Below are 19,943 nucleotides of genomic sequence, written 5' to 3'. Positions count from 1 at the left end.
TTAAAACGTTGTATTCGATTAATTCTAAATATATATATATATATATATGAGATTTAAAACGTTGTATTCGATTAATTCTAAACAATATATATATATATATATTGCTACGCAGATCGTTGCATGTACCTAATATTTTTAATACATTCAAAATCTATTCTGTAAACTATTTCTACTATTGACTTGTGAATAAAAAATTTTAATGCAATCGTCCGCGAGAAAATTACCCCGAAAGTTTGCGATTCAGTAAATCCTTCCATATCTTGATTTAATTTCTTGAAATTTGTCTTTATTTGTTATTCCTAAAAATAAGATTAGAATTACTCAATTATTCCTTAGATTTCCATTGTATTTCCTAGGAAAAACCGAATGACTCCGAATTTATTCCGATTTGTTCCATGATAGATGCTCAGTTTCGCTACATTTCGAAGATACGGCGCGCGAGCTTGACGGCGCCCGGCCAGGGACGCTTGATGGCGCTAGCGTCGCGGGTATAAGAGTCGCGTCCGTGAAGCGGCACACTTCAGTAGTGTGGGTGATCGTAGCGGGAGGAGTGTGGCTCCGCGCGCGGCCGCACCGCGAAACCGTGCCCACTCGCCTCGATCACGGAACGTCCACTCGTTTTCACGTCTCGTGCGAAAACATGGCGGCCAGCGACGACGAGCCGATGCATCTCTACGAGGTCTTTCAGAACTGTTTCAACAAGATCGCCAACAAGCAGTCTGGTGAGTGTGCGTCGTCGATAGTGTCCGTGTCTCTCCTCGCGCACGGGGATACCTTGCGCCGTATGTGGCCCGTGTACAGGATAAAGCGACGGACGTCTCTCTCTCTCTGTCCCTCTGTCTCCTTCTCCGGTGTGTCTAGTGTCTTTACCCGGTGCGTCGTGCGTATTTTAAAATCCCGTCGGCGTCTCGGCCGGCGGTCGATCGAGCCCGCGATCGCGCCGAGGATCGGCGCGTCGGCCGATCGTGTCGTTGACGGCCGCCTGGGCCTTACCTCGCTCTGTGTTTTGGTTCGCTTGTCAGTGCCCTGGACAGTGCTGCCCCGTCGACGACAACTAGCGACGAGAGCAACGGCTCTCTGTTTCGTGTTCCCCGCGTCCTGGTTCCTCTCTGACAACTCCACGAGTTATCCCTCCGTCGGCATCGGTTCGTCTTCGCCCTCTCGTGCATCGCGGCGCCGCGCCGCGCCGCGCCGCGCCGGGATACGAATAACATAACCTAGAACGCGTTAGAGAGACGTCCGTCGCCATTCGCTGTCATGTGCAACAGTGTGAGCGATGGAGCGATATGTGCGTGTGTATGTGTGTACGTGTGTATGTGTGCGTGTGTGAATGCGTGAAGCATGCTCGTATGACTGCGAGGGTGAGCGCCGATAGGGAGGCTTCCGGAAAAGAGATGATCCCCGTCGCGATGCTCCGTTCCGCTGCCAGTCGATCTCTCGTATTATCGCGGTTTCGTATCCACGTGCCGGGACGTCACCGCGATCCACCAACGAATCGTTAGTGGTTAATCGCTCGGATGTAATGCGAGAGTCCATAAATCGAATCCTTTTTCCTTCTTTCTCATGTCTCTTCTCTTTTCCCTTATCTTCTCTCTCTCTCTTTCTCTCTCTCTCTCTCTCTTCCTCTCGCTTCCTCAGCAGTCAGCCTCCGCGAACGCCGTTTTTCTTTTATTTCTCGCTTCATACACCTGCCAGAGAAGCAGCCACGAAGCGATGCGCCGTTGCGTGCCGCGGAATCGTGCGTTACCTCTCGAAAGCGGTTCTCATCCTTTGTGAATCTTTTGATTGTCACGACCATGTGTCAATTTCTAGCCCCCGCTAGTTTCTGAATGTCTAACATTTGGCAGGTTGTTTGATAATTTTTACTTATTATTTCAATTAAATGAATACTTGACATAAAAAAATTCCAATACTTGTAACTTCACTAATGTAGTTTAATTTTAATTTCGGTTCAACTAATTGATCTTTTTCTACTTCTGATGCGCGTTTCTATCAATGTAGATTAATTTTAATCTCGATTTAACTTACTTTTTATCGTTTTCTAAGAATTGGAAAAAGATAAAAGAGATAAATTAAACGGGAGATTAATCTACATTGTTGAATCAAGGTTAAAGTTAATCTATTAATAAATTCGTAGAAACGGGTATAAAAGGTGTAAGGTAAATAATTTTAGATTATTAAATTTATTTATTATAGGAAGAAAAGTACAAAACTACTGAAAATATTGATCTTTTATCATTACGATATATTAATTCTTCGCAGCTAAAGTCTTTAAAGGCATTATCGATATTTTGATTGTGAATTTTGGTAGATAAATTTAAATCTGTAAAAAATAAGTAAAATACAATTCGACAGTAAAAACTCGTTGTTAATGCTTCGAATGGTATACCAGAATTTTTTCAGATTTTTATATCATTCGTAACAATAAAAAATTTGCTCTGTTTCCCTGTTGCTGGCGGAAGAGTTAAAATTCATGTTGCCGGCGGAGGATTAAATATTGTAATTAAAATCATTGAAAAATGTAATATTGGCACCTTGCTTGTTTGTATTAAGCCTGCAGCTGTACTTTTTGATCTGTTTTTTAAACGATTATATATATAATCACTGAGAGAAAAATGTAACTACAATTATATGTATTTATACATATAATTACATGTTACCATAATTATGATTTTTACTGCTATAATGTTAGCTTTAATAAGTATATATATTATTAATAGAACTATACATATATATCTATAATAATAATAATTATTATTATTATTATTATATTATAGTAGTAATCGTAATTATAGTATCGTAATTACAGTTACAAATACCAAAAATTTTACTCAGTGTACTTATAAGAGTGATTATTATTATATTTGTTTCTAGTTAATCGAGGTTGAATTATGCTCGTGGTATTACAATGCTTTTTGAAACCGCGAGATTCCCACGTTAATTATCGTTTCTGAATGTGCACAAAGCAATTATGAAATTGCAATGCAGAGAAGGACGCGTTGCGCGGCAATTCACGGCATAGTTGGTTAACTAAATCTCAAATGTTTGTTTGGTTTGAGACGCTGTTTGAAAGGCGACGGGTGCTGTAGGCTCTCTTGTACGCTAAGTTCGGTGCAGCCGAGCAGCTCGGAAAGACCGCAAAAACTACGTTTTGGACGTCTCATCCGAGGCGTTCCCATATATTCCTTTGAAACGCAGCGGGAGCTCTGCGCCAGCTATTCGGTTAAATATAATTTATATCGCGGCATTGCCGTGAAACTTCCTAGGACGACAAACAAGACGGCAGGAAAGGGCAACGTCGACCTCACGAGCCTTTGTACATTAGTTGCAAAACAACGCCTCGCGTAATTTCAGACGGGTCTCACGGAAAGAACGGTTTTGCTGAAGTACGTAAAAATTTAGATACAGATTTGAATATAATTATGTAGGACGGATATAATTTGAGGCTGGTCGCTATAAAAATGTCGAAATTTTTGGTGGTATTGTTATATCATGCTTTTCTATATAATTATTTTGATAGTCCAATAAAGTTATTTCTATATTTAAATCTATATCTGTATAAATGTCAGAATCATTCTTTTTGCGTACTGAAAAAAAAAAAAAACTAAATTTTAATAAATATTTGTTCAAATATATTTCTAGGTATAAATATTTATTAAATATAAACATATATATTTATTTGATATAAAATCTGTTAATATAATTTAACTATCTTCTTATTTATTGAGTAAATATTTATTTATTGTAAGTAAATGTTTACTTAATATTATTCAAAGATATATGTACTAAGATTTAGTAAATTTTTTTGGAATGTACGAAAACACCGAGAAAAATGACTGGCTGGGTTAATTAGAATTCTGGTTGAAAAAGGATTAGAAACAGAATTTTTTTTTAATCTACTAGAATTCTAGCTGAGATAACCGGAATTCTGATTGATAGGATCGAAATCTTCTGATTCGTTCATTTTCTCAGATATTTTTCCTCAGTGAAATAAATAATTATACCGAGTTATTGTTATACGTTAAGTATTGTAAATGAATTATGTTTCTCTCAGTGAGATATTAAATTTGTAGCAAGATATTTGATATCACATTTATCGAATGTCTTCACGTCGGTAGTATTTTAACAACAGAAGATTAAACATCTCCGTTCTCGGCGATCGAAGAACCGTTGCAGGAGAATCGATGGAGTTCGTTATTTACGCTCGAATGTTTCCACCGGGTGTCGGATTCGCCGAGTCTCGTTTCTCATAATTTGATAACTACGAGACAGTTGACTGTCGTCAGTTCGTTTCGGCCCGTTAATCTTGACGATTGTCGTTTCGCGTCGGAAAGACCTTCGTCGCGGATCTTTCTGCGCCGCGCTCGTTATTAAGGCTCGTATTACTTTGCGTACCATACTTAACGAGCCGTATTACAGCGGTCGCGAGCCTTCAATTTACGGCATGATAGCTCTGTATGCTATTTTGCAAACAGTGCGTATTAAATTTCGGTCTTATCGCAAGCATTGAGGATAACAGCAGAAGCATTGATAATAGACTATTATTAGTAATATTATTATTAATCGCCGTAGTATAAAATAATTTAATAACAAACACACGCACATACAAGAGAGAAATATAATCAGCTGGATTAAGTCTTATCGCAAAAGTAAATCACGTAACGTATCATCTTTATGATTTCCTGTAATATCATGTACGGAAGGAATTCGATTTCGCTTCAGTATTTAAAAATTTCTACGGATTAGGACTTAGGTACGGAAAATAATTTTGTTGAACCACATCAAGATAATTATAGGACGCTCAGGCATAATGAATAATATTGTAAAAAGTTGACATTTTAGCAATCAACTTGAACGTGTTCCATATAGATTCTCGATATTAAAACAAGGAAATTAAACGAGTAAATGAGAGTTACGCATGGTTGTCAGCGCACAAATTAATAGACAATTCACAATATGATCAATTCTTAAAGTTCCATTTATTTTAAAATCATACGTTTCGATTTCTCTTCGGGCCATCCTCGGTGAACAATATTGATGTTTAAAATTAGAAAAGTTTAAAAATTCTAAACATCAATATTGTTCACCGAGGATGACCCGGCGCGGAGAGGAATCGAAATGTATGATATTAAAATAAATGTAATTTTAAGAATTAATCATATTATCTAATTCGTGCACTGACAACTGCGTGTGACACGTTTGCTTGTTTAGTTTCTTTGTTTTAATTCCCACATAAGTATTATTTCTTTTCAGATCTGTATCTAGCTAAATTTTTAGACACTTTAACAAAGTTTTTCGGGATCAGTCAAGAATCGTTATAGGGTTCAAGTGTAAGGGTATCCCAAAATAGCGTGTACTCTACTTACCGAAAATACTTCTGGTGCGTCTGTGTTTTAATTTACTCTAATTTACTCTCCGTAAAGATTCACCCACTGTGGTCTTTGCTCTGGCTTCGCGTTGGATATAATTAACCGATCGACTGAAATTTTATCAGTCACGCAACATAGTAACGTACATAAACAGAGATAAAAGGCGGTCAGAGAGATAAGCGTTTCATTGTTCGTCCGTGTTTCATGACGTCGATGAAACGGTCGCTTCGAGAATGATTTCACGTTGCGTTTCGCCGCCGTGGCGACGAGATGCATCCCGGAGAATCCATCGGCGAAGATAAACGTTCGCGCCGGCGCGAGAAAATAATCTGATTTGAAATTACGCGTAATGCAGCGAAAACACTCGCAGTGCCGAAACCTAACGGATCTAAAATTAGTCACGCACGGTGTGACTCACGAGTAAATCTACCTGGGGCACTAGTTTGTTTCAGGAAGTAGCGAGTTCGATAAAATATAGTTTAACAAACACACATGTGTGATTCACGTATAGCGCAAAACGTTCACGCATCGAATGTTCGAAATGCCGCTCCATTTGCGCTGTCGCTATCATGTTGCGATTTCCAGTTGCTAAATGTTTTTTGTTACATATCCGTTTAGTTTAGCAGAGTTGCCATATAAAACTGGAAATTGGGAAAATATCTGGGAATTATCAGAGAAATTGAAAACGATCAGTGAAATTAGGGAAAAATCGGGAACATCATTTTGCCCGATTTTCTGAAAAATTAAAATTCTTGGCTTTAAAGAAATTTAATATACATACATCACACCTGCGGTATCAGCAACATTAATAGTAATTTATATTACTGGGTATGTTAAATTGCAACAAAATATTTTCGACAGTTTCCAAATCAGGACGAAAATATTAAAATTTTTTAAATATTATCGAAGGTCATGGAAAATTATGAAATTTTGTCAGGAAATTAGGGAGAAATTATTGAATTTCAGGATGAGAAATTTATGACAGTTCCGTTCGGTGTTTCAAGTAAAGAAATATTAACAGCCATCTTTTAAATTATTGATTGCGGAAAGTTAGTTTTGCAGCTGTTGTAGAATTCTTTAATTTTAATTCAATTGGTTTTTTTCTTAATTCCTTACTATATCTAAATGTATAAACCAATCATATAAAAGAATCTTACAACAGTCGCAAAGTTGCTTCTTCTTCTAAACACACAGCCATTGTTTTGTTTTCACTTTTATACAGAAAAGTCACTGCAGCGGCACTGATACAGTGTTCTATTTTAAGGCAGGGGGGAATACAATAAAATGTCGAATTATGATAAATCTTACTCAAGGAAAAAAAGCTGTAAGATTTAGAAAATAAATCCCTGCCTTCTAAAGGTTAAGGTAATATTATTTGTACCCTTCTGGCCAACGTACGACTTGCGCTCAATTTCCTGTATGAAATAAGGTTGCCTTTCGCGAATGGAATATTTCGAGCGTCGGATATATCCCAATAACGCCGTTTTCGCGACTCTCCCTCGATCGCGAGATATCCCGTATCGTACCACGAAGGTTGCCACGCTCAACGTTCCCCGGCCAGGGTCCACCGAACTCCACGCCGGCGCCATTTTCGAAACTCTCCTTCCTCGGAGCGAGAGTTTAACCGAACGACCATAAACGAGCTCCAGACACAACACTCGTGACTTAGGTCCTTCTCTCTTTTTCTTTCTCCGGCTACTGCCATCTCTCTTCCTTCATTCTCTTCCTCTCTCTCTCCGAAGAATTATCGAGGGAGTGTCACCGTGATGCACCTGCCTCTCGCTCCGTCTCTCTCTCTTTCTCCATTTTTTTCTCGCTCCCGCGTACCGCCTCTCTCTCTCTCTCTCTCCTCCTCTCTCCCTCTCTCTCTCTCGGTCTTTCTTTCCCCGTCTCGCGTGCACGCGCCTCACGCGCGCGTCCTCGAGAGAACTTATAATGGCTCATGTCGAAAATCCACATACTTAAAATATGGAGGAGGGTGCGTCATCTTCCGCCGCCGTCGGAAAAATGTGCCATCGCGACGCCGCACCATCTAACGTAAGATTGCCGCAGAATTTTGCTTCGCTCTTCTCGCGTTCGAATCTGCCTGATTTTAGAAAAAAAGAAATCTGTCTGTTAATATTTAAAACAAAAAAAAAAATCTATAAATAAAAGATTAAGTATATATTAGTTCCTGAAAAATTCCTTCGTATATTCTTGAATCTTTGAAAATTTATACATAATGCAACATTTTTGCAAATACATTATTTTTTTTTTTTAATATCAATTCTTCCAGTGCGATTTAAAAAAGAAGCGAGTTGCACGATAAAGTGAATGAGAATGTACGGTCATCAGCGATGAAAAAAAAAAGCCTGCTTAATCTCTCCGCGTAAATCCGCGATATTCCAATCGGACCCGTCGCTTTGTTTGTTAATACTGAGTGGTTTATTAATACTGGAGGTGCAATTTTGCGGGAGCGCGTTTACGCGAGTTGCAGGCAGATTCCGTGAAGGAGATAGCGGTATCGCAGTTATAAATATATTCTAGCGAATTTTATCCAGAGTCGGCGGCGGCGGCGGCGGCGGCGGTGGTCTCCTTGGACGCTTTTCAATCCTCTCCTTAGGAAAGGCCAAGTCCAGAGCGCGCGTTCACGTATGCACGCACACAAATTAAGGGCGCGGGCATAATCTACATTTACAGCGGGGACTCGATGAGCATCTGCTTCCACCCCTCTCGCCCTCAACCGTCCCCGTTTACCCGTCGCCCTAAACTCGATCCCTTTCCCCGCCAACGAGCATCCTCTCCCAACCGCGCATTCTCCCAATCAGAATCGTTCTCTCTTCGTCCGTTGTTGTACCGAGTTCATGATCCCTCTCTGTCGCTCCTGTCCACGCTCTCTCTCCCTCGCCTTTTCTTCATCACTCGTTCCATCTCGTTCTCTCGCAAGCTCACGAATGAACGCGTGCAGTGATGTCGATAGGTCACGCGAATCCCTGCTCGCATCAACTCGATTTTCTTAATAACAATCCTTTATTCCGTCGAAAAGTTCCTGGTTATGCCAATAATATATCGAGTTGATGTGCGTCATAATCATGCATTTTTGTTGCTTTCATAAAACTTGTTCATGTTCTTCGAGATAATTTTACTCAAACTTACGATTCGAAATAGAAATACTTAGACCAGTATTCATAATCGGATTCGAGACTTGTTTTAAGTCTGTTTTACAGTCTTGAAAAGTCACGAATCGATCAAAGGGTCGTATTAGCGTCTTGAGACATTACTAAAGACAGTCTTGAAATAAGAACGGACTACGAATATCGCCCTTAAATTAGATTTAACCTCGCATTATTCTCGTGAGAATGCCTAGCCTTATAAATTCGCTAAACGTATCAATGCTATTTATACATATACATTATTTTTAGTGCAAATTGTATCATAATTTTAAAAAATTAAAATATTTTTTTTTTGCTATTATGTTTATTTAAAGGATAGAGTAGAATTTATTGCCAATCTTCATTTAATTATAAATCATCAAGAACAAAGGAAATCGAGAATGTTGGGATGATGTCAAAAACATCCCACGTGAGTAATCGTGTTAAAAACAGCCACGCGAATAATGTTAGGGTTAATTATATATAATGAACGTAGGAAATAAGAAAGAATATCGTTGACAATACTCTTCCACATTGGCACTTTAACTCGTGGAAATTCTCTGACATTGTATCAAAGTAAATTTTTTTTTTCTTTCTCACAAATTCTGTTTGAGAAGTAAAGCGTTATGCAATTCTCACATGCCGCGTACAACACTCGATCTCATCACCGTTACTTTCGGCGGCCAGGAACAACTGGCGGCGGGAGGCAAACGACGGAAAATGGAAGACGTTTTAAGGCTTTTTGCGAAAAACACGGGCGCACGCCACTCGAGAATTCCTGACTAATGCAAGTCCCTCGTTACCGAACCGCATATACGCCATTCGCCTCGCTCCTGTTATGGTCGATATGAATTTGCCACTGCGTGAAACTCGCAGTTCTCTCTCTCTCTCTCTCTCTCTCTCTCTCCGCGGCTCTCCCGCTCTCGTTACTTCGCGTTCTGTCTCTCCGTTTCTTTCTGTCCCTTTTTCTCTCGCAGTCGTACTCCGTCCGCTCTTCGAAGTTCCTTTCTGTTCGTCTCTCTGTGCGCCCTCCCCCCTCCCTCCCCCCACCCCTTCTATCACCTTCATTTCCTCTCCGCAAATTTGCGACGCTCCACGGAGAAGAGCAAAAGTCCATTAGCCGCGGCGAGAACTGGGTTACAGAAACGAGCTTGGCACGATAAAAAAAGATGCCGGATGTGATCCGCGTATACGATTCTCCATGTACATCGTTCCCCGATCGCCGCCGTAAATGATTGTATCTCGTATCTTAAAGACTTATAAATTTCACCTTTATTTTCCTCGAAAGTACATTTGGCTGGTGATTATATTTTACCGTTAACATTTGGAGCCACGAGGAGGAGCCTCGGCAGAGAGATACAGTTATGTTTCAGGATTGACGGTAGAGTTTCCAAAAATAAAAGTTCATCGTCTTCGAAAATCTCATCGCGATACGATCGAATGTCATCCTCCGTGAGGACAAATACCTATCGTCCTAGAGAGTCGTGTCTCTTACCAGCTTGACTGAAAGCACCACCCTACAAGGGGCACCATATCCTGGTATCCCCTTGCTTCATTGGCGTAGCCACGACGGTTCTCAATTATGTTTTATCGTTTGCGCCGCACCAGAACATTGTAACGTGCAGTAGCGTTTAATGTTCGCAACTGTGTGCACAAATTTGTTCAGACTGTTAACTCTAATCACAGCTATCTAAAGTGATATATTGTTAACGCGATATTTTTCTGTTTCAATTTTACACAAGATTACCTGTAAATCAACCTAGCGTGCATATTATTCATTGCACGTGATTAAAATATTGAAAATATTAATCTATATTGAATGTGTACGTAAAATTCCATCCGCGGTTTGATAACAAAAAAATTAATAGATGATAATAAAAATTATTTTTCTTAGATTTTTTTTTTTTATTTATTTATTACTCTCTAAATCTGAATCAGTAGATAATCACCGAGAGATATCAGCTATCAAGTATGCCCACTGGTAATCAGTGAATGAAATATGAGATTCTTAACGTAGCTAATTTTTATTATGTCATCTAACTAATCTTATTTTAGTGCATAAATTCCATGAATATGGTATTTATGGAAGATTAAAATTAACGTGCAAATATCAGTATTTTAGTTATATAAACAGCTCAAACATTCTTTTTTAATTGTGAACCTTACTGATTATTCACTGCCAAGTATGCCACTGGGTAATCTCAGTGACTATCCACCGATTCAGATTTAGAGAGTAATGGTAATAAAAATTATTCTTCTCAGATTTTTTTTTATTTATTATATATTATAATACATACATCATTGCTTCGAGTAATAAAATTCTCTCGGGTGTCAAAAATTAGGAAGAGATGGTGCATTGCCACCTGTAAAGCACCAACAGGCACGTGCAATCCGATAGAGAGCGAATCTGGCCAGAATCATGTGTGTGACACGCACGCACGCACGCACGTAGGAATTCATGCACATACGTATGTACGTGCGAAGCGCATATGCACCGAGTAGGTTTTCGGCGACACGCGGCACCGACCTGCGCTACGTTCGAAATAGACATCTGGTCAGATTTCGTTAAGTTTGGCCCACATGCAGCCGAGTAGTACGCGTACCTATAACGTGCACGCACGTCGTACGCACCGTGCGTGTATGCGTATGCGCGACGTGCTCGTCCACGCGACCGGGGTTCCAACAACAAATGTGCACATGGGGCTCTCTCCTGGCTGTGAAAAAAGGGGGCTCCGATTTTTTGGCAGGTGCCACTGTCCTCAAGCGCGCGACGTCACCTTCTGACGTTCAATGGCCCGCGCGAAGCTTGAAGGAATGCCACTTCTAATTGGGTAAACGATCATGAGACCATTCCGGTTGAGAGAGAAACTCCGCTGAACGCGACCAAATTTTTAGCACGTTTATACCCTTCTTCAAACCCTTCTGCTATCGAAAATAATTTTTAGCCCGACTTAAATGATTTCTCCGTGCGGCTTCTGTTACTTTTCAGAAAGAAAGAGTAGGAAATAAAATACGATTTAAATGATATAAAAATTGTTATACTTGTAATTGAAGAGCTCGTTGTGTATTGTTAGCGAGATCTCTTTTTTTATAATCAAACTTCATCTCGTAATTCTTTTGTGAACAGAGAAAGTGGCGTACATACGTTTTTCTTCCAATTAGTTTGAGCTTCTCAGCGAGCTTTATCAGGCTCGCGGTTGTATCGCGGAAGTAAAAATGGCGTCGTAAGTGCCGCGGGATCACCTGTTGAATGTATACCCCCGAGGGCAACCACCAAGATTCGCTCTCCTGCCTTCGGATTCTCATCCTCGTTGCCCTGCCGCGCTTTCGTCGTTCGTGAAGTCGCGTGAATGAACACGCGTGTCGAGAGAGCGTCGCGTAGAGGCGTCGTGAGTGAGCGCGAGCAGGACCAAGAGAAACCGGAACACGTGCGTGCCACGTGCCGACAGTGGCACGCGCGCGCACGCACTCTGCCCACTTTGGATTCTCTTTCTTTTCTCCTCTCCTCTCTCTCTTTCTCTCTCTCTCTCTTTATTGCCCTTCTTTTTTTTTATATACACACGATTTTGCACGCACGCGCACGCGCGAGCGCGCGCGCACACACACACACACACACACCTTCCCCATTTTCATCGGTCGACGGAATCGGCGACGGGCATACTTTTACTTGCCGCGAATCGCCATGAGCGATTGATCCGATCTCTTCTCGTTTTCGGTCCGATATTACGCGACGATCATCGAGAATGCAAAGAGCATTTTTCGAGTACGTGGTAAACGTTCTCACGTGCAACGTTTACCAACAAGCATGACGCAACTTGCGGGTTTAACCCACATTCTTGAATACTTATTGAATAGTTGAATTAAATTCAGCTATTCAATTTGAAACTGGATCGCATTGACGGCATAATTGTTCGCGCGAATTTATCGTATCTTTTTGTAATATCATGAATTAATCGTATCATGTATCTGATCGGAATTTTTAGTCTTTAGTTTTGAAATTTATTCCTGAAATTAACGCCAAGAGAGATACAAGAATTTGTATCAAAAAGAATTTGTTGCAAAAAGAAATGTTAAGTTCTCTTCCTTCTCTTTTACGCCAATGGAAACTTGTTAACCACTAATCATTCTTCGTCTTATTACCGAAATTATTTCTACGGTATAAATCGAAGGTTTTTCTTTACCCTTTCGGAGATTTTAGATCGCACAAAACTTCGTTCGACGAGTACGAACGTGAGACAGGAGTATCGATATGTTGCCCGGTTATTTGAACAGCGACAGGTTGAGATGCACTGGGGCCCCCGTGGTCTGCGCCAATGTCCACCAGTGGGCCCCTTCTAGGGTAACACGAAGGGGGGCACTGGCAGCGACAGCTGCCGCTGCTGCTGCTGCTGCTGCATTTCCCCCCTCGCCCCGCCGCCTTCCTTCTCCCCGTCACCCCATATACACACGCCCGCCCCCTCCTCCCCCTCCGGCGGTTCACGATCGCCTTGGTCCCGCGGGCCCCTTGGCACGCCGACATCCCCACCATGAGGCCCCATGGTCGCGTGGCAGGCAGCCTTCTCCTCCACAAAATACACCTTCGCTGTTCCGTTTACTCCCGAACGGCAACGGACGATACCTCCTCTTACCGCCCCCTTCCTCCCCATTTGTTCTCTTTCTCTCTTTTTCCCTCTGCAAGTTCGCCGACTTTGTCACGCTACCATTTTCTTTTGCCGTTTCGTTTGCTCGCTTGCGACCGTGACGCTCGTACAAGCATCGAAGTTTTCATAACCTTTAATTTGTTACAATTCTTTTTATGCGACATTAATTCTTTTTTTGCGCATTTATAATAATGCTACTAACTTTTTTCAAACGCTTTGTTTTATCATTGTTTGCGATCGATCGTTTCATCCTTTTGTACTTCTACGTACAATTGAAGGAAAATGATCGAGAAATGACACGTATTATGGATGGAATTGTTAAGTTACTTCCTTATTGTAATTCATATAGTATGGAAAAAAGATTTGTTATCATTATATGATGCAATATACGTAGAAGAAAGTAATATATTAGATATTTTTTAAGAGCGTGAATAGTGCGGTTATTGTTTAAATTTGAACTCTTACTATTATTGAAAATCAATTCGTGAGAAAGCGAGTAGCAGAGGTAATCCTGTTGTCCCTTTCGTTCTAAATAGAAAAGTGTGTTTCTTAAAAAGAAGATCAGCGACAATCTCACGAGACAAAGTTTCCTTCCCTTTGGGCCAGTTGCGCTCCTTTGTACTCCCGCGAGCTCCTGACGGCACACGCGACGTTTCTTTCGATCTCGGCTGGAAGGGGAAATTGGAGCGTGGCCAGAAGTTCGTCTTCAGAAAATTTCTGCCTCCTGAAAGCCCGCTTCCTCCTGCTTCCGCGTTGAGCCCCGTGGGACTCGGGCCGCGCGCTGCGGTTTTCGGGACCTACGGAGATCACCAGCGTAGGTACGGAGCCAGAGAATATAATCTGAATAGTCTGAAAGTGGGGCATGAACGTTCTTCTTGAATTTCGATTATTCCCACTTGGACGATCTCACTGTGCGCATCCGCGATTTGGACCTTGCGGTTCTTATAGGGCTATCATTTAACGGGCATTACACTTTCAGCTCTAAAAGAAACAGTATCTCATATTCTTGAAATATTTTAGACAGTTTTCGATTAATTGAAGCTCTGCTTTCGCCGCAAGTTTCATAACTTCATTATTCTTAAAAGTAAATTTACAAAAAATCATTCCGCATCCTGTATTCGCATATTTTCAGGTTACTTTTATTAGTTTTTATCCTTTTTTTTTTGGAGCTATCTTTGTAGTTTGTTTGTACTACATTTTTTATAATAATTCAAAGATGTAATCAACTCGTCGGTTACGTAGGGGTTTTTTTTATCAGGACGAGATAAAAGAAATCGCGCAAGCCCGGTTGAGCACCAATGGCTACCTGAGCCTTTTTCTATGTTTTTTTCGTCTTTCTCGTCTGATTCTATTCTTTACTCCCTCGGCAAAACCCTATACTCCACCTCTCGTCGGGGTCGTAGGCCCCGAGGGTGGTAGGGCCCCCGCTACCGCCGTTTCTGTATACCTCAATGATCGTGGCTCCCCTTCTCGTTCTTACCTGTAGAAGCCTACAACACCCTTTTAGGTCGCGTGGCACTGTGCACTGGCACGATACACATACGTGAGTTCGAACATAGGGTCGGTCCAGTAATAAAGTTAACGAATGCGGAATCCTAAGTGCAAAAAAATAATAATGCGAACAATCGCCTTTGAATTATGCGCGAAGCGATTAAATTAGTGTTATTTTATGTTAATAACAAATACGTTTCTACAAAATAAATAGTATTTATACATTACGACACAATCGTACGATTATTGAAAGAAGGAAATTTTATAACAGAGAAATCTTTTGTAATGGAAAATAGTATTTTCTAAATCTTTATATTTTCTTAAGTATATCTCTTTACATTAAAGCCAGTTTTTTTTTCTTTTTTTTGAAAATATGTAGATTCCAAGCAGCTCCTTTTTAGAAGTCTTTCTAGAAGTCGCTTCGAATCGCACGACAGAGCTGCACGATTTCTGGTGATAATTATAAAGTTATCGAATTAAGATGCACAACGACGCTTTTATCCCGAAATATCAGTCCATAGACTGCTGCTGGAGATACGTCGCTGCTAGAGATCCAGATTTACGCAAGAGGCCTCCGTGAAGGCCCGTTTGTAAAATTTACATCGGGCGCACAAAGAAAGTGTCGGGCATTTGTCGGGCGAGCTAATTGAATTAAGCCCGCCATGGCGCGCAGGTGTTCAATTATTTCCTTTACCGCTTTACGAGCTCCGCCTTTGCCGTGATACTCCCCGCGAGATTTTTCTTAGCGCTAGAACGGCATGTAACCTGCGTGCGGCATGCTCGCTCTCGGCAGGTGATCCGGTGGATCCACCACGAGAAGACGATAGAACGGCTATTCGACCGATGTGCGAGATAACCGACTGAATTATTTTTCGGCCAAACATGAAAACCGGCTGCCGCGATTCACCTGTGGTGAACGCCGTTCGTCATACACGAGCTGGCCTCTTCTCGGTACTCGTTACTCCAAACTGGTCCCCGAGTCCTTCTCTCTTATCATGATTTAATGTATTAATCAATTAACGTTACTTGCTCGTAATTTAATAAATTTAACGTATTTGCGTGTAGGATATCTTCTGTCTTTGTTTACGATATATTATTGTCTCGTAATGTATTAAAATACTTCTTAACGAATGTAAGATATCTATAAAGGATATCTAAATATTGCTTGTCACATTGAATTGTGAATTATCGCTGATTTGTAAATTTATCTCCGCGAGACCCCAGTTGATTGAATGAAGATTGATTGAACGGATTACTTTCAATGGACTTAATTCTGCGGCGTTAAATGAAAGAATCCGCAAGTTCTGTAAAATTATTTCTTTACATAGCTCCAGAATTTCGATGTATAATTGAACAAGAATTCTAATTTCTTTTTTCCGCAGAATTTTAGAGAACTTTTTATCGCTGATGCGTTTGAAAAAAAAAATCCGACAATTAAGTAATGAAAGGCTGCCAATTTCACAGAGTCCAGATGGTCATCTGAGGTAAAGGATCGTGTTAAACACACTCGATCGAGCAATCTCAATACGATCCCGGCGTATTCCTTCGTGTATACTCTGTCCTGAAATTTTTCTTAAAATTCGCAGATGATCGGCTTCCCGGTCGGCAAACTTTTTCTACGCGAACGGTTCAGAATGGTTTTTTTTCTCTGCAATTAGTTGAGCCCGTACGGTAAAGCCCTGATACGACGTGACACTGAAAATCCTTCTCGATTTACCTCGGCCGTTGCGACGTATCAAATCGCGAAATCTCCCCAGCTGCGAGTTATATATTTTTGCGGTCCCGAAGTGCTTCGATGCCACGGCCGCGTATATTCACGCTCACGCGTGTCTATTTGTCGCATTCGCGTTCTCCGCTTTTTGTTTTTTTTTTATGCGCGCACTTTTGTTACGGGACGCCGCCCACTCCACACGAGCGGATGCCTCTTTTTTACGAGAATCGTCAACGTTGAAAGTGTCCGACAGTTTTGGCCTCGTCGCGCAATAACGCGCCCGTGATACTCGACTTTTCGTGTTCCAGTTTTCATTCAAACGTAAATATCCGTGATGCGCGCTCGTTAGAAAGCTGACTAAAAGCTTAAATGCCTCGGTTTAATTTCATCTAGAAATTGGGAAGAATATATAAGGGAAAAAAGAGTGTGTTTATTAAGTTAATCCTGTGTACTCTTTACGATTTAATCGATACTTTTTCCGTCTATTTTATACTTTATTGCGAATTATGTAGAGAGACTTAATTATTTCATTAGATGTCTCGTGAAATGAGGCATAAAATGTTACACGAGTGCATCCGAGTGAATCTTGTCACATCAACAGTATAATTTGACGCAACTGATTATAATAATTCATGAAATATGTTTATCGATACTCAATTTTCGTCTCTGTATGCCTTCTGTAACGCGATCGGTACTTTGTGGATTTTCAGAGGGACAAAACATAACCGACACGTCGTGGTTGCGTGTCGTCCATCGAAAATTGCTTGCTGTATAGTGGTTTTCGAGGTCGTGTCGCGCGAATCGTGAGGTGTAATATCGAATTAATGCCGCCTGAAAACCGTATGGATATTATCGCATCAGACATCGCGTTGCGCATTGCGTAACAAATTCCGTATCAGAGAATTGGCTGCTGTTCTCTCTCTCTCTCTCTCTCTCTCTCGTCTCTTATCGGACCACCTCTTATTCTTCCGCGCGAATATCGCATTAATCTAACGTTTCCGACTATCCTCTTAACCGAACGTGCGTGGAAAATCAAATCGTGCGAAAAAAAAAAAAGAAAAGAGAGAAGAGAGATCACTTCTTGATAAAAATTTTCAACAAGAAACTTATGCATCTTTCTGGACACGTTAATGTTATGTTGCACTGCATTTTTGTGTTGCGTCAAATAATATTGTTTGTCAAGGCAATTGAGAACAATAAGAAACATATGTTCCTTATTGTTCTCGCTTTGACTTTTAATTGAGGCCGAACGCGTGAGGAAAATTAAACATACTATAATAAGAAAAGAAAAAAAAAAAAAAAGATTATCTCTCGATTAAAAATTTGTAGAAAGCTTACACGCGTACACATGTCTTTCTAAACTTAATATTATGTTGTATTATATTTTTTAATTTTGATTGTTGTGCTAATAAATAGCGTTTATCGTTCGAAATTGATTGACCTTAAGCTCGAGTGTAAATTCGTAAATCTGGCGACGAGTGATATCGTGACACGTGTATGTATCCGACATAGCAATCCGCCACTGGCGGGGCAGGTCGCACGCAATCTCGCGATCGTTCCTCGGCGTCTACGTACGTACGGTCCAGACCGAGGGCGACACCCGCAACCAGCATTCCAGGCTAATTCTTCATCGAACAATTACCGAACGGATGACGGCGGCAGAGGCAACGCGGAAGACGAACTAGTCGTGACATGGAGGCCAGGCCCGGTGCTCAGCACTACGTCATAACGGTCGAGCGGGCTTGCGCCCGGCTCTGAGGATGACACGATGGACCATGGTTTAGCTTGTCCTTTGATGCATGATATTGCGGAGTCGGTGCCGCACGCTTCGGCAAACATGTCACGAGCAAGCCGAAACTGTTAGGATTCATAGTTATCTCGGGCGATCGTGTGCCGTCCGAGGACACTCGCCCTATCGTCCACGCGAGACTACACTCTCTACAATGTAATACGTATACACCTGTAATGCGCGTACGTTTCCGTATGTGAATCTCGCGATATCGCTGTCCTGCGAATTTCGTACTGTAATGTCGTTCCGTGGGATAACGATTCCCAGCCGTAGGAGAATCTGCAGGATGTGAGGAAAGGAGGAAGGGGGTTTTTTTTGTGTGATGAAATAATATTTTTGTCTCCTTAATTCAATCTGATTGCATAATCTTCTGTTGTACATATATCACGAATTCTTTTCAAACGTTCACAGATTCGATGGAAGGATTGTACAAGACGTTAAGTCCCATGAGTATTTTTTGTATAATTTTCGATCGTCCGTGTCTGCAATCTTGGTTTTTCTTTGTCCAGTCCAACTTCTTTCACTATTCTACGTTCTAAAAAATGAAAAATTCTGTGTTACTTTTCAACTTTTCTACATTACATTACATTTTTCATTATTTTAGGACACTTGGAAAAAAAATTGTTTTACTACGTTAAATTTCGTCTTTATTTCTTTCGATGAAGAATGTACGTATTTAAGTCAAAACATATATTATATTACGAAATAAAGACCTAAATTAACTTGGTTAAATGAACAATTTTTTCTCAATGGAGGGGGAGTGGCATTTTATTTATCCTCCTTTATTTCGAAGAAATTTGAGAGTAAAATTGAGGGGACGGGCAGAATAAAGACACGATTTTACTTTTTCCAGATATTAGCTTTTTCATACTAAATATTGATCATAATAGTGAAGTATTTGTACAACATGGTAACTTCTTAAAGACATTACATAGATTCGTTTATATGTATAATAAACAAGTGGCAAGTTATTTAAATTTTTATTAAAATCATGATTTTGTTATTAGGCCTTTATCCCGCCCATCCCCTCGATTAGACTTGTGTCAAGAAAGACCCAGATCGCGGACGAAGGTTAATGTGATAATGAAGGACGATAGGATAGAGAGAAACTACGGACAGTGTAAGAGAGTACTTGCTAGTGCGTATCTCGTCGAATAAAAATTAATCTCGATGCGGCAACGCGTCGCTCCACAATACCTTCCGGGCGGTTTTCGGAACGTAAATCCAGCCGATTCTCATAAATCCTCCGCAAGACACGGTGCGCCTCGCGCATAGGTTCGCACTCCTACTACGTGTACGTGTTACGGGGTGGGTCATTAATAACGGATGAAGCCCCGGACTGCGGCAACCTCGTAATGTTTATCTCGTTGTTTATTCCGCGTGCGTATCAGCCGCAACGTAGAAAACACGCGTATACATATCTCCTGCGCGCGGATTCTTAGCGCGATCGCGATTTTGATTTATAAAGACGCATCGCGAATTTATGCCCGGCATTAATTTTGCATCGACTATGCTCTCGAGAGAGGGGAACTTTCTTTTCGCTCCCCTTTTCACCCAACGACTCACGCGCCAAGAATATTGCGGGCTGTAAGGGGGATGCGGATATTCGTTTTTTCTTTTCTTTTTTCTTTTTTTCTAATCCCCTACCCGATACTACGGATATTTTGTCAGGTATCCTCTGCCTTTGTCTTCCTTTTAGTATCGCGCCGCGTCTGTTCTTTTATTTGCCCAAGGATTACGCGGGAGCAGGATGCGGAAGGTTGAATTTATGTAAGGGCTTCGTACATATATGTATGCCATTATGATACGCGT

At 40.9% G+C, this 19,943-nt stretch overlaps 2 protein-coding genes across 3 annotated transcripts in view; one reads left to right on the top strand and one right to left on the bottom strand.

Annotated features, from left to right (window-relative positions):
- LOC108753532 (methylcrotonoyl-CoA carboxylase beta chain, mitochondrial) overlaps positions 1-5,395 on the bottom strand; it is an 11,612-nt gene extending 6,217 nt beyond the window's left edge. Inside the window, exon 1 of one of the 2 annotated variants that reach the window (XM_018495190.1) lies at positions 5,367-5,395. The gene's annotated coding sequence lies outside the window, so the exon portion shown is untranslated. Of the gene's footprint in view, positions 1-321; positions 361-5,366 lie in introns of those variants that run through there. The other variant, XM_018495189.1, reaches the window with a different exon arrangement.
- Positions 497-19,943, top strand: part of LOC108753531 (transcription factor 12) — a 131,948-nt gene continuing 112,501 nt past the window's right edge. The window contains exon 1 of the mRNA XM_018495185.1: positions 497-722. Coding sequence (XP_018350687.1) covers positions 641-722 — 82 coding nt within the window. The 5' untranslated portion in view covers positions 497-640. The remainder of the gene's footprint in view (positions 723-19,943) is intronic.

This window comes from Trachymyrmex septentrionalis, unplaced genomic scaffold (assembly GCF_001594115.1).
Source record: "Trachymyrmex septentrionalis isolate Tsep2-gDNA-1 unplaced genomic scaffold, Tsep1.0 scaffold7, whole genome shotgun sequence".
Lineage (NCBI taxonomy): Eukaryota > Metazoa > Arthropoda > Insecta > Hymenoptera > Formicidae > Trachymyrmex > Trachymyrmex septentrionalis.
This window is presented reverse-complemented; position numbering and strand designations above follow the sequence as displayed.